Raw genomic sequence first — 17,340 nt, 5'->3', positions numbered from 1 at the left:
GCACGCGGGACTAGATTTGCGGGAGGGAGATTCTAAGCGAAGCTAAAGAAGGAACGTCTCTTGCCGCAGTTGCTCATGCTCTCGCTGCCCATTCAGGATTTTCTTCGGTTAAAAGGACATAAATCTATGAATAAAGGGCAATGAATGAATGAGCTCGCTTCCCTTTCTCAGCCCATTTTCTACTCTTCATGCACAGATGAGAGGCTTCAAGGTTTGGTTTGGAATGTGAGAGCACCAACGCTTCCTGTGTAGGATTTCCTCCCAGATACACACCGGCCATCACTGATTCTCCTGTAGCCTCCCATTCATTCGATGATGAGGTCCATTTTGCCCTAGTTTCATAACAGTCACAAGCTCCCAGCCTTCTCACTTAGGTGTGGCGTGGCGGCTAAAGTGTTGGGACCTGGGATTTCAGGTTCGGATCCCGGCTCAGCCGGCTCACCTCACTGGCTGACCTTGGGACAAGTCAATCCCTCGGACCAGCCTACTGCATAGGGGACAAGGGACAGACCATGTGTCACCTTGAGCTCCTTGGAGGAAAAACAGGATGCAAATGTAATAAAATACATAACTGTGCATGTAGGCAAGTAGTGTTGGAGCACAGACTTTGGATATCTAATTAATAGCTGCCAGGCTGTGACATCGGTCACCCAGTCCTGATTCACTGTCTCTTAAATACCAAGGAGAAACCATTTCTAAATGTAGATCTAGCTATTTCAAGTCTCCTGTCTACTAGCATCATACAGTCGCTTCACCTGTTCTGCAGCAGGTACATTTGTGAAACACGTTTGCCAAACAGTTTAAAAGCCCCTTGGGGCACAAAGAACTACCTGCCCAGTCTGGCCATCAAAAGCGTTACATATGGACTTCTAATTCTACCAAAACTACCTAGGGCTGAAGTCATACCAAATAAACTGAGATGGTTGATGCTTTATTACCACTTGTGCTTCTAATGTGTGCATTTCCTTTAACAACTCAGTTGGTTAAGAGCATGGTGCTGATAATGCCAATGGATTGGGTTCGATCCTTGTATGGGCCACCTGCATACTTCTGCATTGCAGGGGGTTGGACTGGATGATCCTCAGGCGTCCATTTCCAACTCAACAATTAAATCTTTCCAACAAGTATTTCCATGTCCACTACCAAGAATTGTTGTGTTTCGCTGGTGGGAGAAGTCAACCTGGTTAGTTTATCACAGCCATCATGTTAAGTACGTGGGTGGGGAAAGTGTGCTTACTTTGGAAGGCAAGGACAAGGAGACTTGTGGGCAAGAGGTATGGAGTAAATCCCAATGCATGCAGTGGAGTATACTTCTGAGTAGACGTAAAGGATTGCAGTCTCTCAAATTTCCAAACGTGCCCACTGGTCCAAAAAGGTTGGCAGTCCCTGACAGACAGGTTTGGAATGCATGCTAGTTACAGAAAACTATAGTATTATTGTAACTATAACATGGATAGGTAGGGTTTACATAAATTGTGAACAATTAACTGCAGAGACTTTCCTGTTGGCTTTTGTTCTGGAACATGGAGTTCAGCCTAGTTAACATTATGTTAAAAAAATTAAATTCGAGCAGAAAAAGCAAATTTAATGTAACCATTAAAATCTAAACACCACTTTTTAAAGGCAATTGCACTTAGTAGGTAGCAGACCAATTCTACAAGCATCATCAGCTTAATGGAAAATTTGACAATAGTAAGACTGTGTTTAAATATTAGGCAGTCTTTTGGTCAACCAACCAGTCAAATATTACAAGAGTGCCAACCCTAAAGACTTGCAAATAAAATTCAAAGTGAGAAGTAATAGCAAAGTACAAGACGCCTTTTGTTCAGCTGGTATCACTTCTGCAATATTTTCCACTTTGGTCTGGTGCAGACTACTTCACAAAAGTAGTAACTGGTAACAACACAACCAAACTTGCACTATGTCAATTAACAACTGTAATGGGAAGGAAATTACTGTCTCTATTCATGCCCAAATGGATTGTCTGCATTTGCCATTTTAACCCCTCCACCCTCTAAATATACCTGCCTATTGTTTTATATGCTGGCATCTTCCATTTTGTGTACATGACATAGCCAGCGTAGATGTCGCTGTGACAGGAGTGCAAAGATGCTAGGCATATAGACTTGGGAGAACACATCCTTGAGACTCTGGACAGTAGAAAATGAACTTAATGGGCCTAAATGAGAAAAATAAATATTGACAGCATACCCCAATCCCTAAAAATAGTGTTGATGCTATACCTCCACAGTTCAGCCTATTAAATTCTACAAAGTATTTTTATTTTATTGGCCTTAATTAAAATAAAATAAAATATAATATAATAATAATAATTTCCATACCATCCTATACCCGCAGGTCTCAAGGTGATTCACAAGATAAAATTACAATATAAAAACACAAAATACATAATCAAAATATAAACGGAAACAGCCAAATAACCCCCCCAATGAAGCATCACATGACACATTGTTGTTCTCAGTTTTATTTGTAAATACCATTGCATGAAAAGCTGCATTTAATAGTAATCCAAACCCTGGAAAAAAACACCCACGTCAGTTTGTGATATGTATGCTAAAGTGCTTGAAATAACAATACTTTTACTGATATTCACTTCCTGAACATTATCCAGTCCTGATTAATTTATGAATAACGTGAAGATAAAACAGCAACATATTCTGAAGATATTTAAGGGTGGGGGGCAGAAGAAGTTCTTTAATAAACTCTGTCAGGTATATTTATACATTTCAAGTGTAACATACGACGTTTCCTTATGAGAAATGCACCTTCACTTGATTGGGAAGAGGAAAATCAATGTTAATTATGACACTGCACCACCTCTTAAAACTTGCTCTAAACAAAAAAGCAGCTAACAGCCCCATCCCAAACGTTTTTACTCAGAGATCAATCCCAGTTAAAAAATAATGGCATTTACCTCCAAGTAAATGGGCTGCTAAACTGTTAATCAGAAAGATGAAGTGGTGGGGTTTCCTCTGCTCTGAGACAACCACATTCTGGTTTGCCTCAAAGACCCATAAACTGTGTTACATTATTGATCTACTTTGCAATTCTACTTCATAGCTTCAAATGTTCTTACTATGTTAGCTTAGCAATGCTATAAAGAACGCACAGTGCTTTGAGAGCCAGTGTTCTTCAACACAGAATTTTTACTTGGTAAGTTACCAGAAAGCCTTAGTTGCCTTAAAAAGTTGGGTTTCTCAAAATCAACAAAAGCTCATTAATACTGATGTTCAAAAGGTACATTAATTTCCAGAGAACCACGACCACTGCAGTCTTCCTCACTCTTTTAAAGAAACTGGAACAGTTTCTGAAAACCGCAACAGGGGTGGGGAACCTGTTTCAAGTGATCAAAACTGTTTCTTAAACAAAAAAGTTGCACACAACAGGAATAAAACAAATGTAACGGAAGAACTGCACTCCTGAAGATGTCAAATAGAATTAATCTACCAGAGATCAATCTCATGCTTCAGAAATACCTTAAGGTTGTTATAATACTACACATTTATACAGTGCATTATTGCCTAAAAGGAAACTTGACACCCAGAGTGTCCCTTTCACACCAGTTCCCATGAAATGCTTTACAGAAAGAAATTATATCGTGAAGCAAGACGTCCAGAGCCACATGCTAGAGGTGGATAGAGACCCGCTGTGAATTTCAGGCAAAAAACCTTTTATCGGGTGTCTCTCCTTATCTGCATCAATGGTTATTTTCCCCATGTCATGAAATAAATGCCAAAGCAGAAAGGGGATAGTACATAAAACCAGTAGATGGAAGGGGAGATGGTAGTCAGGAATCCAGGTCCAAGTAACATAGTAACATATTGCTTTTTATTTACTGTCATTTAGTAAAACAAGACGTGGGACTTCTTCCACGACTGGGGCCAGTTTTGAGACATGTAAAAGCAAAGCACATTGATATCTGGACAATTCCTTTATTCTCCTGTTCGGTTCTGTACCAGATCCTCATTTTTCTTAGCTCAGTCTTCTTAGCTCTAAGTACAAAGGAATTTTTCAGAAATATCAACAGGCAAAATATAGATAAAACTACAAACAATCCACCATTTGTTTCTTGAGAAAAACAGCAGTGAAGGCCAAATTGTATTGGCTATCTGGAAATTACAGGAAAACGAGGAAGGATCAAATATATCTAGTAACTGTACATACTTGGATTTTCAATGCAATAACCATTTCTCTTCTAACTAGGGCAGAGTAAATGAAAAGGAATGAAAGATCAAATAACTTCTCCAGTTTTTAATGGGGTTGCATGTTACTCCACAAAACAGTTAGCTCTGGAAATATTTAAAATCATGTCCGAGATTGCAGGAACGTGTCTTCCATCAACATCGGACTGGGATTACTTGGTGAGGTAAATACATGGTTAGGGTAAAAAGGAAGCTGGTTTTGCTTGAGAAGGATTATCTGGAAATTTCTCCCCACCCCCAAATATGTGCTCTGAAATTTTGGTGAATATTTTCAAATGCATTCATGTTTCATAGTCATGTTGCCAGGGCAAATTTCATGCATTGGGATTCATGTGCTATTTCAGCAAAAGTTGTGGCCAAAGGTGCCACCTAATTTTTCAAAAGAGCAGAGGTATTGGTGAAATATCTTGATGCGTGCAAGCCACTTGTTGGCTCAGAATCTTCTTACGGTTTATGGTTAACATTCCCAGCTTTCTGCTCTTTTTTTGGATAACAAATTCACAGGTGAAGGGCCTTTGGAGGTCCCAGGTATCATTACGAGAAAAAGGGTGGAAAGACACATTGCACATCAAAATACAGGGTTCTCAAAGTCAGGGCTGCTGCTGAAGTACAAATTGGCAGCAGTTCTTCCATCCACCATGTTCTCCCACAAATCCCTTCCCTGCCATTTTTCCTCGACTTGTGTGCAGGGTGCAAGTTTCTAATAGAAGCAACTCTCTGCCATTTCTCCCTTGCAAATGCCCCTCTCCCCCTGCCACTTTGCACACTGATGGCAAACCCCAGCGTTGGGAGCCCTGTGTTTGTCACTGAAGATACTGTCTCACCCTTAATATCACGCCCTAAGAGAATTCCCTGTCAGCGTACTACTTAGGAAGATAATATGTTAAATGAAATAAATAGAGGCTTTGCGCACTATTCTCTTGGCTGGTTTCTTTCCCAAATACAGTGTATTTTGCTTTCTGGGTTTTCCACCTGCTTCAGCCTTAAGGGGCCCTCTCTCTTGGACTCTCTCAGTTGAGGGTGGGGGAATAGAATATTATACGATGCATCTGTGCTACCTCACTATCCAGTACTAACTTTTGCAGAATATTACTTAAATTGGTCTGCTTAAAGCAACTTGTTTTGCTTCTCAAAATACTGCATCTATCCACTTGTCAGGATAGCCTCTAGATTTGGGTATCTGTTGCCTCTGCACAAAACCAAGGGATGCCTTACATGACGAGGTGCACAAACCGCTGTTCCAGTGGGATGCTTTCACATGCCACTGTGGCATCATAGCAATGCTGAGTTCACACAGGAGGAGCCGACATGCAGCTACTTCCCTGTGCCACCATTGCTCCCAGGTAGGGCTACGCTGGTACCATCGCCAAGCCCTCCCGTGCACCTACTGGCTTCCTCTGTTACCCGAGTGCCATGGAAAGGAGAAATGCTGAAGTAGCTACCGGACCACTAAGGCAATGTAAGCATCATCCCTTAGGGGAGCCTTTACCTAACTGCATGGGAGGTTATTTCTACATGGCTACTCCACACACCCTGGTCGTCTTGCCTAGAGCACCTTGCTATATACGGACCCTTTCTGTTTACATGGGAAGAGTTGTCGCATTAAAAGGTTATAAGCAGCCTCCCATTGGAGTAAGACAGTTGCAGGGCAGGGAGGCTGCTGACATTTTAAACCTTCCAAAACAATCATGCAGAAAATGTTTGTGATAAGAGATTGCCTTCAAATATGTCTCCTGAAGCAGGCGTTGCAACAGAACTCCAAACTCCAAATGGGGAGTGAGGGGAAAGGAGAGAGAGAGAGAGAGAGTAATCCAGTGGATCCCTGTTCAAAGCTCAAGAACTTCTCATGTCCAGTGTGAAGACTTTCCTTTGCACCACTTGCACTGACTGACGAAAATCAGGGAGGGGATCCAGAATCCTATGATTCACAGCTTATTGGATGCACACAAACAAAGGTTTGGATCTAAACAGAATAACGAGACCCCCCGACACATACAGGGAACAGAGCAAACAATATACATTCACAAGAAGAATACAGCAGTGGCTACCCCAGAGAGTCTTCAGTTGTTCCTCTGCAATATGCAAAAAAGCCCCCCGCGCTACGTTTGTACAATATTTACAGATGGAGTGGCTTTTTCCCATACTTGCAAGAAATGCTTCCCTCCTTCACCCAACCCTATAAAGTTGTTTTAGGCTACATTTCCTTCCCTCCCCCAACCCCAAAAACACTGATTCTAAGAAAAGTTCCATATTGGTAATATTTCTGAAGTAAGGTAGCCTATTTACACACATTGAACACACGAAAATACTCTATTTTATACTAAACCTCTGGTTTGAAAACTACAATACTGCAGCGTAGCTTGTTTGCGGCTTTGGGGCAGACCAGTAAGGAAACTACACAAGCAAAGAATCTGCCCACAACCCCTACTCTCACCTATCAACAAGCTGTTTTTTGAAACACACAGTGGGGCAATACCAGCAGCATTTGCATTTTAACAGATCCATCCTCTCCCAAATTCAACATTTGCCTGGGAGAAGAGAGAGGCAGAGCGGGTCTGCAAAGCCATACACTACACATCCACCCCTTTGACGAGTGACCCTTCCAAGACAATGCTGAAGTCCTGCAATGTCTGTAGGACTCTGATGAGAGAATTCACCATCATGCGGTCACGCAGGAGAGCGTTCTCTTCGTACATCCGAGTGATGGCTGGGCACTCCGCCAGTAACGGAATCCACTGCGGGATGAAGTGATCCCTGCAGAAGAAATTGTATCATCAACCAATTTACGGTACATCCATATACTTTATGCAGACATAACATTTAAATAAGGGTTTCCTTCCTTTCTTCCACTGCAAATCCCTCAACCATTATTACAGATGGGCAGCCAAACAGGGCCCAAAGCCATGGTTTGATGCAGTGCTTCCAACAACCGTTTTCATTAACCATGGTAAGCTTACATCTCCATTGCAAACCACTGTTCAGGCACTTTCCCCAACCTCTCGAGTCTTTGGGCAAGGTGAAAAGCAAGCCTTGTTGGTATCTCCCAAAAAGTTTGAGACGCCAAATGATGCTTTCACAGCACACTGGCATATTAAACCAGGGTTACAGCAACCAACACAGATGAGAGCAGCGGTACTTTTAAAGATGCTTTGCTAGGTAATTACTTGCAGAATGTTGGTTTTGTTGGAAGCTACAGGGTAATATCAGTGAATCACAGAATCATGGAATTGTAGAGTTGGAAGGAACCACGAGGGTTATCTAGTTCAATTCCTTACAATGCAGGAATCTTTTTGAAGAAGCATTTAAAATCATTGTATCCTATCCCACTAAGACCGGAATGGCGAAGCTGTGGCCTTTCAGTTGTTGGATTGCAGCTCCCATCAGTCTCAGAACAGCCACGAATACAGGATTATGGGAGCTGGAGTCCAGAAGCATCTGAAAGGCCACAGGTTCCCCAAACTTGCGCTAAGAGTTCCCAAAAGTAGCACCTGAAAACATCGGGCTAGAAAAGAGATCATGAGGAAAGAACAGCAGAAAAGCGAAACTGAAAGTAATCATGCAGCAGCTGCTGTTAAGAGCACTTGCACATTTTTCCAAATCAGAGGATAATATTTGATGTTTGATTCAGCCTCTGAAAATTATGTTGAATGTGGCCAAACAATGGACGGGATCTGAAGGGCTCAATTGTTGAGTTGCAGACCCATTTCACTTGCATTATTGTTGCCTCAAAACAGATGGCCTGTTTCAAAAAGAAATCAAATGCCACGGAGAAGCAAGGAACAAGTTATTTGTGTCAGTGTCAGAAAGACTCATCTCCAAGAAATCAGAGTGTTTAACTGCTGATTCTCCCAGTGTAATGAAACTGTTTGTTGAGGACTCTATCTTGCTCATGCAAAGTGGCTGAAGCTGGCAACAAGAGAGATCAGCATCTTTTGTGACCTGGGTGGGTACCTTTGGATGAATCAGAAGCCCCTGAGACATAGACTGTAAACTGGTCTGTGATTCTTGGATGATAGGCAGTATAAATTTAATAAATAAAATAAAATAATGTATCTGTTGTATGGACTGAGAGAGATGGTTGTCAATTAACATACATTTCCTAATAATCTGTGCACATCATATAAAAGGCAAAATTGCTGAAGAGGACAAGCTATTTTACAGCTAGTTTACAGTAAGTGCTATAGGAGCTTCCGGTAGCTGCCAGAAATCTGCTCAAATATCCAGACTAAAGAACTCAAAAGAGATCTAACAAATGTATACAGAGGAGGAGCTTAAAAATAGATTCCAGTCAAAAATATTAGAGGTATTACTGGGAAAATCCTGGCTCCAAAAGCTAGCTTTTAATGATGCCACCGTGATTTTGGGCAAGCCACTCGCAGTCTCAGTTGCCCATTTTGAGGGGCTGGAAATGGTCTACATGACCTCAGAGTGTTGCTAAGGAAGAGAACAGCTTTGGAGACTTTTGCATCTTAGAAGACATTTGTGAGCAAACGACATACGTACCGAGTTCCAAGGCAAACAAGAATTTGGAATTTGCCGTCCTTCCCTATGTTCCGTGGTGCCGTATTGATGGCATTTACATAGTGGCAAAATGTTTTGCAGGAGGATTTTTGAAGAAGAACATCCTCTTCATTGTCCCCAAGCTGGTCAGTAGTCTCAAAGTAGGCAACTGCCTTTTCTGAAGGTGGATGGTGGGGTAGGAGGGGAGAGAGGGAGAGAGGGAGAGAGAACAAAAGCTCACTGAATGTAGAATGCAAATAATCTCTCAGCCCTTTCAACCTGCCATTCTGTTGAGTGACACCCTTCAGAAACTAGGATTCACAAGTGCAAATAACACATAGCACTGAAACTATGTAACTAGAGGCAGGGCTGTATTTGTGCTAAAAAAAAGTATTAAACTTTTAAGCAAAACCTGCACCATGAAAAACAATTCTGAATCAGTTGTGCAAGTTGAGTGTGATTGCACAACTTCTTCAGTAACTAAACGTTTAGAAGCCACAGATTCATGGCAATTAGGACTTTGAAATTACTATTATATGAGGAACAGTTAAAGTTAAAAAACATTTTGTCATTATGTCTGAAGTGATTTCCTGAGTGACAATTTGGCCTAGGCAGTTCCAGAATCACAGCTAATTTATTGCCTCAGAGTGCATTCCTAACACGTTAACACACAGTATCCATGAATTCAGAGGTAATGACTGCCTTGAAGGCATTTTGCACATTCTGTTGCTTTACACTGTCTTGCAAGTTAAGGGTCACTTGGCAAATACAGGCCTGTTCAAACAAAGGAGGATATGGACCTGCCTAGAAAAATCCAATTTTCATTGCATATGGAATGTCTTTGTGAATTTCAGGGAGTGGCAGCTGTGGTGTGGGAAGTAGCCAAGTCAACAATGTGTGCCATTTCCCTTCCCCATTTAAAATCTTACCAGTGTGGCAAGATACCTGTCCATCAAGAAGCATGACCCACACTATGAAAGCAATGTGAGAATAAGGCAAGAGGTGGTATAAGACTTTCCCCCTCTTTCTGAGCTGTTTATTACTTTAAAAGCAAAACAAAGTAATTGCCAGTTTGCTAGTCTGTAAGTAGCTCCCCCACTTGTTGACCAAGGTGGACGACTCCACATTGTCCAATGGTCTAACAGTAGGGCTGGCCAAATGGTTCTCTCAGCAAGTAGCCGCCAGTTAGAGATGGGCGGCATTCAATTTCACCAGAATGACATGAAGTCCAAACTTGTGGACTTCAGGAAATTGGGCCCATAAACCCCAATTGAACTGAATGTGCCAATTACCTATGAAGTCCCAGATGAAGACATTCTTATGGAAGATGCGAGCAGACTTGAAACCATGGTGGAAGACCTGCTCCAGTGCCGCAACCAGACCATTTTCTCCACATAAGAGAACAGTGAGGCTTCCCCTCTACAGAAAGAGAAATAATGGTTGTGAACACTGGCATACCAACACAAGCTACTTCTGATTCCCCCCCCCCCTTAGCTATGGATGCTTTTTAATCAGCTTTCAAGACTTGTTATGATGAGTGCAACTTGGTTTTCCATGTCTGCACCTTAGGCGGAAATGTGATCTGGGTTCAGAGATGGGGAACTTGTGAACTGCAAAAGCTGCATTTCATGAGTCAGTTTTGGAGCCAGTAGATATCAGGGTGAGGGAGAGTGTTGTTGCTGATGCAGCTCCCTTTCCGGATACTTGCAAGATTTACTCTGGTGCGCAAGGGCTAAGTAGTTAATGGCAGCCAAGAACAACTGGCATTGCCCCAGATTCTTTATTCCTCATATATACTAATAACAACCTCGGTATTCTGAGTACTGGTCCCTATTTAGCCAAAAATACACCACCCAATCACAGGAGAGAGATGTCAGTGGACTTGGGGGAACCTTGAGTTCGCAGAAGTACACAAAAAAACACCCCTCTTTACAAAGCATCAGAGGAGGGGTGCTGGGATATCAAATAGCCCAGTAAGGACTGAGTGTGCTCAGTGACCACAAGATGCTAACTGGGTGGGTTTGCTGGGGGCAGATAGAGGGGATGGAATACAGGACTGATCTACACCAAACATTTAAAGTGAATTCAGTACCCATTTAAAGCCCACAACTTCTCCCAAAAAGTGGGGTAAGCTGTAGCCCCCCCCCCAATACTCTACAAACTACAGTTCCCAGGATTCCTTGGGGGAAGTCATGGGGTTTTAAAGTGCACTGGATGTGTTTTAAACATGTGGTGTTGATCTGCCCAGAGATATGGAGGAAGGCATGAATGAAAACAGTGAGCAGATGCAATCCACACTTCCAACGTTTTGTTGCAGGAGCTACTTGCATGTTCTTCTAATTGAGAAAGAAGGATCTAGAGTTGGGTAGAGATTTGCTACAGCAGTGAGCTATGGCCAAGTCACTGCCTGTTCATCTCTGTGCTGCAAAAGTTGCTTTATGAAGTCTACATCCCACTTGCTCACATGGGAACAAATATCTGAACATCATGTCAAATGCTGGGGTTGTTAAATTCTGCTTTTCCTTTTCTGTAAGCTAGTTGCCCTGTTTTTTAAACTTTGAATGGATTCAGAAACCCTTTGCATCCACTGCAAATATTGTGGGCAAAAACAATGTGGTCCTGAACTGCTTGAAAGACAGATACCATCTTAATTTCATGCTTTCCACCAGGAAACTCTGAACACATTTATAAAAAAGAGTGGGGTGGTAATGGCAGTTGCTGAATGTCTGCTTCAAGAGCAGGATCACATAACAAACAAGGAGCAGTTAGGTGATGAACTGCAAAGCTTGCCACAATGATGAATCTGAATCCAGAAATTTCGTAACGTTATAATTTGATCAAGATTCTGCTCCTCTTCCACATAACCCTCTTGTCACCCCAGCAGCCAGTGGAAGAGGTTTGCTAACATCCCCTTTGCAAACGCTAATATAATTGCAATTGTTTGAGAAGGTACCTCTTTTTCAGGTTTGTGGAAATGCTTCACAATATTGTTCACAGCCTCCCCGATCCCCTCCTGAATCTGTCCTGCATTGGGTTCTGCAGAAAAAAGGAGCGGGGGGGAAGAAAGGAGGGCAGAATTCAGTCTCAAGAGATTCGAAGGTTCAAATGATAAAAGGGAATTGTTAAAAATGTCATCATTGATGGTGTTACCGCAAGAAGTTATGTCTTACTTGTATTTTTCCCGGTGAGAGAAGTGATACTCAATCTCCGGGCTGTCGTTGGGGATTTCTGTTGAGGTGGGGTTCGGCACTGCTTCCCGAGATCTTCATCCGATGCTGTTGAAAGCAACTCTCCTATGAGAATCCTCTCCAGGCTACCATCATCAACACCCTTCCCCAACCATCTTCCACATGGGAACCTAAGGGGTCACAAAATGGCGTTGGAACTGGCTTCAGTGTTCTAGTCAGAAAGGTATAACCACACAAGCTCTAACGTACAGTTAAACCACAAGTTTTGGGATTTCTTGTTGCATCAGTTCATATGAATGGGGTCACTGTAGGGCTAGGGTAATCCCACATTAAAAAAACTTGTGAACTAATTTGCAAGTATGATTAAGACTGCAGTCTTGTACCCACTTACCTGGGAGTAAGCCCCATAGAATTCAATGGGACTTACTGTACTTTTGAGTAGACATGTATCCGCAAAGCAGTAAGTGAAAGTGATCGTATTCATATATTTAGCATCTCAACTTTAAATAAGATAGAGGAGTTTAGCCTTGCTTGCCTTTAATATAATGTTTTCCTTCACTCTTCTAGACTTACTTGTAAGTGTGCCCTGTGATTTCATTCCTGACCATGACACAATCCACCAGCCATTTGGCTAACAGTCCTGAGTTGTCATGACCTAACTGAACAGTAGTTAGCTTCCCCAAGTTCTGACACTGAAAAGAGAAAAGGACAAGCTTAATTACTTTTAGTATAAACACAACCAAAATCACCCCATTTTATTTCATTTCTCAAATCAGGCAGCAAAATATGGCAGCCTTTGCTCCCTCAGAGCGGTCTCTATATTTCAAAGCCCCTGGATGTATATTGCAGATGATCCAAGCATGACTAAATGTTATAATCAGACCAAGTGCGATCTGGTCCACATATGAATCCTCTTAACTTAAAAGACTGCAATGTCAAGCAATGACCTATAAGTGTGTGAATGAACCACTGCTGATCTAACAGCACAGATACAATGCTCATTTCAGCCTTATGTATGTCAAACACTATGCTTTGCAATGGAGTCTGTTTATTTATCAAGCATATAAACCCAAAGACTCTAAAGCAACATACATAATTCTGTCCCCCACTCATTTTATCCTCATAACAACCTTTGTGAGCTGGGTTAGGCTGAGAGATAGTGACTTGGCACAAGATCAAACAGTGTGTTTCATAGCCAAGTAATCATCATCTAATTTGGGGGCCCTACACACCTCTGGTAAACAAGGACATACCAAAATGAGTGTGATAAATGTGGGCTGAGTCAAAAGGCAACTCGCCACATGAGCCATAGCTGCTCTGCTAGATTTCTAGAAGACAGATTGCTGTTGCTTCTCAGGAGGGAGAGGGGAGGCCAGCATGGGACAAATGTACCTGGTGAGGCACTTCTGACCATGGCCAAATGCCATGCGCCAAGCAGGGATCACGCACTGTCAGTTGTGATGGGGGGAAAACTCCTTGTACTCTCAGGGAACTCAGCCTCTTTTATTATGAAAATTGGTGCCGCAATACAATACCAGCCACCATCACAAAACGAAGCTCCATGTGAGCCCTTAATCATTTCCAGTGTTTATAACTCTCAATGAAAACATAATGGGTCCCCAAAGAATCACGAGAGAGTGCCATCTTATGAGCAATGCCGAGAAACGGCAGATCTCTTCGCCAGCATTATCCTTACCGAGCTTTTAAAAAGGAAAGTGACAAGGAGCTATAAAGCTTCCCTGTTCCCCGAGAGACCAGAATATATTGTGGTTGTCTATCAGAGAGCAAAGCAGGCTCCGTTTTGCAGCAAAAAGCTTCATGCTTTTGCTGGTCATCAAGTTATTTCTGCAGGTTTTTAAAAAGCACCACTGGGAAATGCTTAAAATTCTACCCGTGTCACAATTTTAAACAAGGGTTTCCTGACAGCAGCAGCAACCAACATCTGAAAACAGGGCGGAAGTGCAGTGCACTAAACCAGGGGTCAGCAACCTTTTTCAGCCATGGGCTGGTCCACCGTCCCTCAGACCATGTGGTGGGCCGGATTATATTTTTTTTTGGGGGGGGGGGAATGAACCAGTTCCTATGCCCCACAAATAACCCAGAGGTGCATTTTAAATAAAAGCACACATTCTACTCATGTAAAAACACCAAGCAGGTCCCACAAATAATCCAGAGATGCATTTTAAATAAAAGCACACATTCTACTCATGTAAAAACAGGCTGATTCCCGGAGCATCCGCGGGCCGGATTGAGAAGGCGATTGGGCTGCATCCGGCCCCCGGGCCTTAGGTTGCCTACCCCTGCACGAAACTCACCTCAAATGTCATTTCTAAAAGGTTCTTTGGGATCTGCATTATTCCAGTATCTCCCAGTTCTCCCGAAACACAAATCCATGGGTTTGACGTGGTGATTGCATTGCTGAGTTTTTTAATGGGGATTATCACCGTCCTATATGGAATCACTGCAAATAGCAAAGAAAGAACATTTAAAAGGGTGGCTTCATATTATAAATTCAGTACTGCAGGCCCACTAGGAACAACACGGTTGCTACTAAATATGTAGCAGGATGCATACATCAAGGTTATTGTTTTTTTTAAGAGAACAGTGTCATTTGCAGAGATAGGCTGACTGGGATCTCCAGGTAAATCTCTGGGATTTGCAGTAGATCAGCATGGATTTCCAACTCCCTGTTGTTAAGCAACAACCTTTTAAATGAAAACACATTCCTGGGTTCAGAAGCACTTGGAAGCACCCTGTATCTCTGCTCTTCTTTGTAAGCCAACACTTTGCCCTTGGCTCCTGCAGGTTTAATCCTCTTCCCTTGCTTCTCTCTCTGCAGCTGCTTTTTGCATTTTAAAGGGAAGCCTCCACTGGCAACAATGGAGCCTCCTTTGAAATGCAAACTTTGGCAGGGAGGTGGGGAAGGAGAGAGAAGGAGAAACTTCCACTCCTGGAGGCTGCTCAGGCTTCCCTGCAGCTGCTCTTTACATAACAAAGAAACATGCATGTTAATTGCATTCTTGCATTCTTGCAATCAGCATCAGTTCTGATTTGAGCTTTCCTTACTGTTCTATTTGGGGGATGGGGTTTAAAATGCAGGGGTCTTCTTTTACAGTATTTTGGGAAAGTGCCAAGTTTTTGTAATAAATAAATAAAAATGTGACAAAGTTTTCTGCATGGTTATTTCCCCCTCCCATGGACAGTCAATAGGTTGTGCTTCTTATCTTGCTGATTTCAGCATAGAACTAGCTATGTATATGTTCAGCTTTTATCATGCAATAATGCAAGTAGCCGCTAGGTGTTGCTATTACTGCACAACCAAAATTAAAGAGCAAGCAAATTTAGGAATTAGCTGCTATTTTTAGAAGGTAGGGTGGATGTCAGGAGGCAAAAAATCATACTTGCTGTTCTATTTCCATGGAGCTTTGCTGTACACATTGCCATTATTGTAAAGATGCAAGTTTGGTGCCTCCGCCTCTCCGGCAAAATTGAACGAACTGTCATAAAACTGGTGCGGTTTTGAGATGTATATGGCACCTGCCCCCCCCCCCATGTGCCTATCAATCTATCCCGCTATCAAACCTGAACTGCCTTTCAGTACATTTTTTTCCTGATGCTCCAATTAGGCAGATGGGTCAAGGGACTGCCATTTAAATTTCTCACAATGCCTCAAATATAGCATCTTTCATGGGCAGGGGTTGCTAATAATACTGTCCTCCAGATAACTGTTTGAATACAAATTCCATCATCCCTGTCCACTGGCCATGCCATTGGGCCTGAAGGGAGATGTGGTCTAAAAACATCTGGAGTGTCACAAGTTCTCTGCCCCTGATATAAGCCATAATTACAGAATTGATCACTATTATTATTATTATTAATAATAATAATAATAATAATTCAACTTCTACACCGCCCTATACCCAGAAGTGTCAGGGCAGTTCACTATGTCAAAGGCAACCAATGCCTCTTTCACTTATATATTGTGTAAACATGCAGGAAAGGCAAACAATATGGGTCAAAACTTTTCATATATTTCCACGAATAATGTGGGAACAACAGTGGAAGAGGACCTTGAATGGGGATGCAAAACCTGGCTCGCTCCAGATGTTGCTGGACCACAACTCCCATCTTTCCTGACCTTTGGCCACACTGGCTGTGCTGATCGGAGTTGAATTCTATCATGATCTGGAGGGGTGTGCATGCAAAGGAGGTGTACGCCTACAGTTTGTGCAAAGAGATAGCAACTTGACACCAGATGGGGATCAGTGCTGATTGCAACAGCCATGACTTCAGGCTTTGTTAGACGACCACAGTTATTCCTTTATCACACAGCAGCAGCTCAAGCTGAGGATGAGATTCCACCCTACTCACCGATGGTGGTGAAGACACTTGTGAAGCAGAAGTAATTCACAGCGTTGAGCGAGAGGAGGTGATAGAGGAACTGTTCCCGCTCTTCTTCGCAGCGCAGAAAGGCATAACGCTTGTACAATTTCCTGCAAGTAACAGGGGAGATGTTTAGACACTTTAGATGTTAAAGACAGAACTTTATTAGGGAAGTGCTGGATGAGAGAAAAAAACTAAAGGCAAAAGTATATTAATTGTCCTTGCACCATCTAAACAAAACCACCTGTCTATGTTTTTTCCTTCTTCTGTTAATTCTTAGACATAATGAAAAAATACAATAGTTCCGGTTTTTATTTCATTTCTTTAATATGCAAGTATAGGAAGCATGCAATAATTTAGGTAAGCTTTGTGAGCTTGTTAGGAAAAAAGCAAATGTTTGCACAGCCAGGGCTAAAATGGCCTTATACCAAGCTGGGCTACTGACCACTCTAAACAAAGTACTTTGAAGGATGATTCAGTTCTTGATATATGGTTTTCTCTGTCTTTCTGTTGATACTAGGTAGTCTTCCTCCTTGTAGCCACCTAACTTGTTTCCAAAAGGGCATTAAAGTGGTAGAGTGGGGGGTTTGAATTATGTTACAACGCACAGCAGATTGTATGGGAGAAATGGTTTGTCTTTATGCTTCATTAAGTGATTGTATTGATTAAACTGCATGTCGTCTAGAGAACTATTAAGGACAATAACGACAACGACAACAACAAGAGGTTTTTAAGGTACCCTGATCCAAAGCCATACAGTGGTACCCTCAGGTTAAGTACTTAATTCGTTCCAGAGGTCCATACTTAACCTGAAACTGTTCTTAACCTGAAGCACCACTTTAGCTAATGGGGCCTCCTGCTGCCGCCACGCCGCCGGAGCACGATTTCTGTTCTCATCCTGAAGCAAAGTTCTTAACGCGGGATAATATTTCTGGGTTAGCGGAGTCTGTAACCTGAAGTGTCTGTAACCTGAAGCGTATGTAACCTGAGGTACCACTGTATGTGGCATATACTATATATATATATATATATATATATATATATAT

General features: G+C 42.2%; 1 protein-coding gene across 9 annotated transcripts in view; it reads right to left on the bottom strand.

The window, feature by feature from the left end:
- Window positions 1–2,469: 2,469 nt before the first annotated feature.
- DENND5B (DENN domain containing 5B) overlaps window positions 2,470–17,340 on the bottom strand; it is a 98,532-nt gene continuing 83,661 nt past the window's right edge. For all 9 annotated transcript variants that reach the window (XM_083401328.1, XM_083401322.1, XM_083401326.1 and 6 more), the window contains 8 exons: window positions 16,283–16,404; window positions 14,227–14,372; window positions 12,485–12,603; window positions 11,894–12,081; window positions 11,677–11,759; window positions 10,016–10,142; window positions 8,727–8,901; window positions 2,470–6,977 (listed from right to left, as the gene is read on the bottom strand). In XM_083401328.1, coding sequence (XP_083257454.1) covers window positions 6,794–6,977; window positions 8,727–8,901; window positions 10,016–10,142; window positions 11,677–11,759; window positions 11,894–12,081; window positions 12,485–12,603; window positions 14,227–14,372; window positions 16,283–16,404 — 1,144 coding nt within the window. In that variant the 3' untranslated portion in view covers window positions 2,470–6,793. The remainder of the gene's footprint in view (window positions 6,978–8,726; window positions 8,902–10,015; window positions 10,143–11,676; window positions 11,760–11,893; window positions 12,082–12,484; window positions 12,604–14,226; window positions 14,373–16,282; window positions 16,405–17,340) is intronic.

This window comes from Podarcis tiliguerta (assembly GCF_965153285.1).
Source record: "Podarcis tiliguerta genome assembly, chromosome: 10".
Taxonomy (NCBI): Eukaryota; Metazoa; Chordata; class Lepidosauria; order Squamata; family Lacertidae; genus Podarcis; species Podarcis tiliguerta.
The sequence above is the reverse complement of the archived record's forward strand: the minus strand, read 5'-3'. Positions and strand labels throughout refer to the sequence as shown.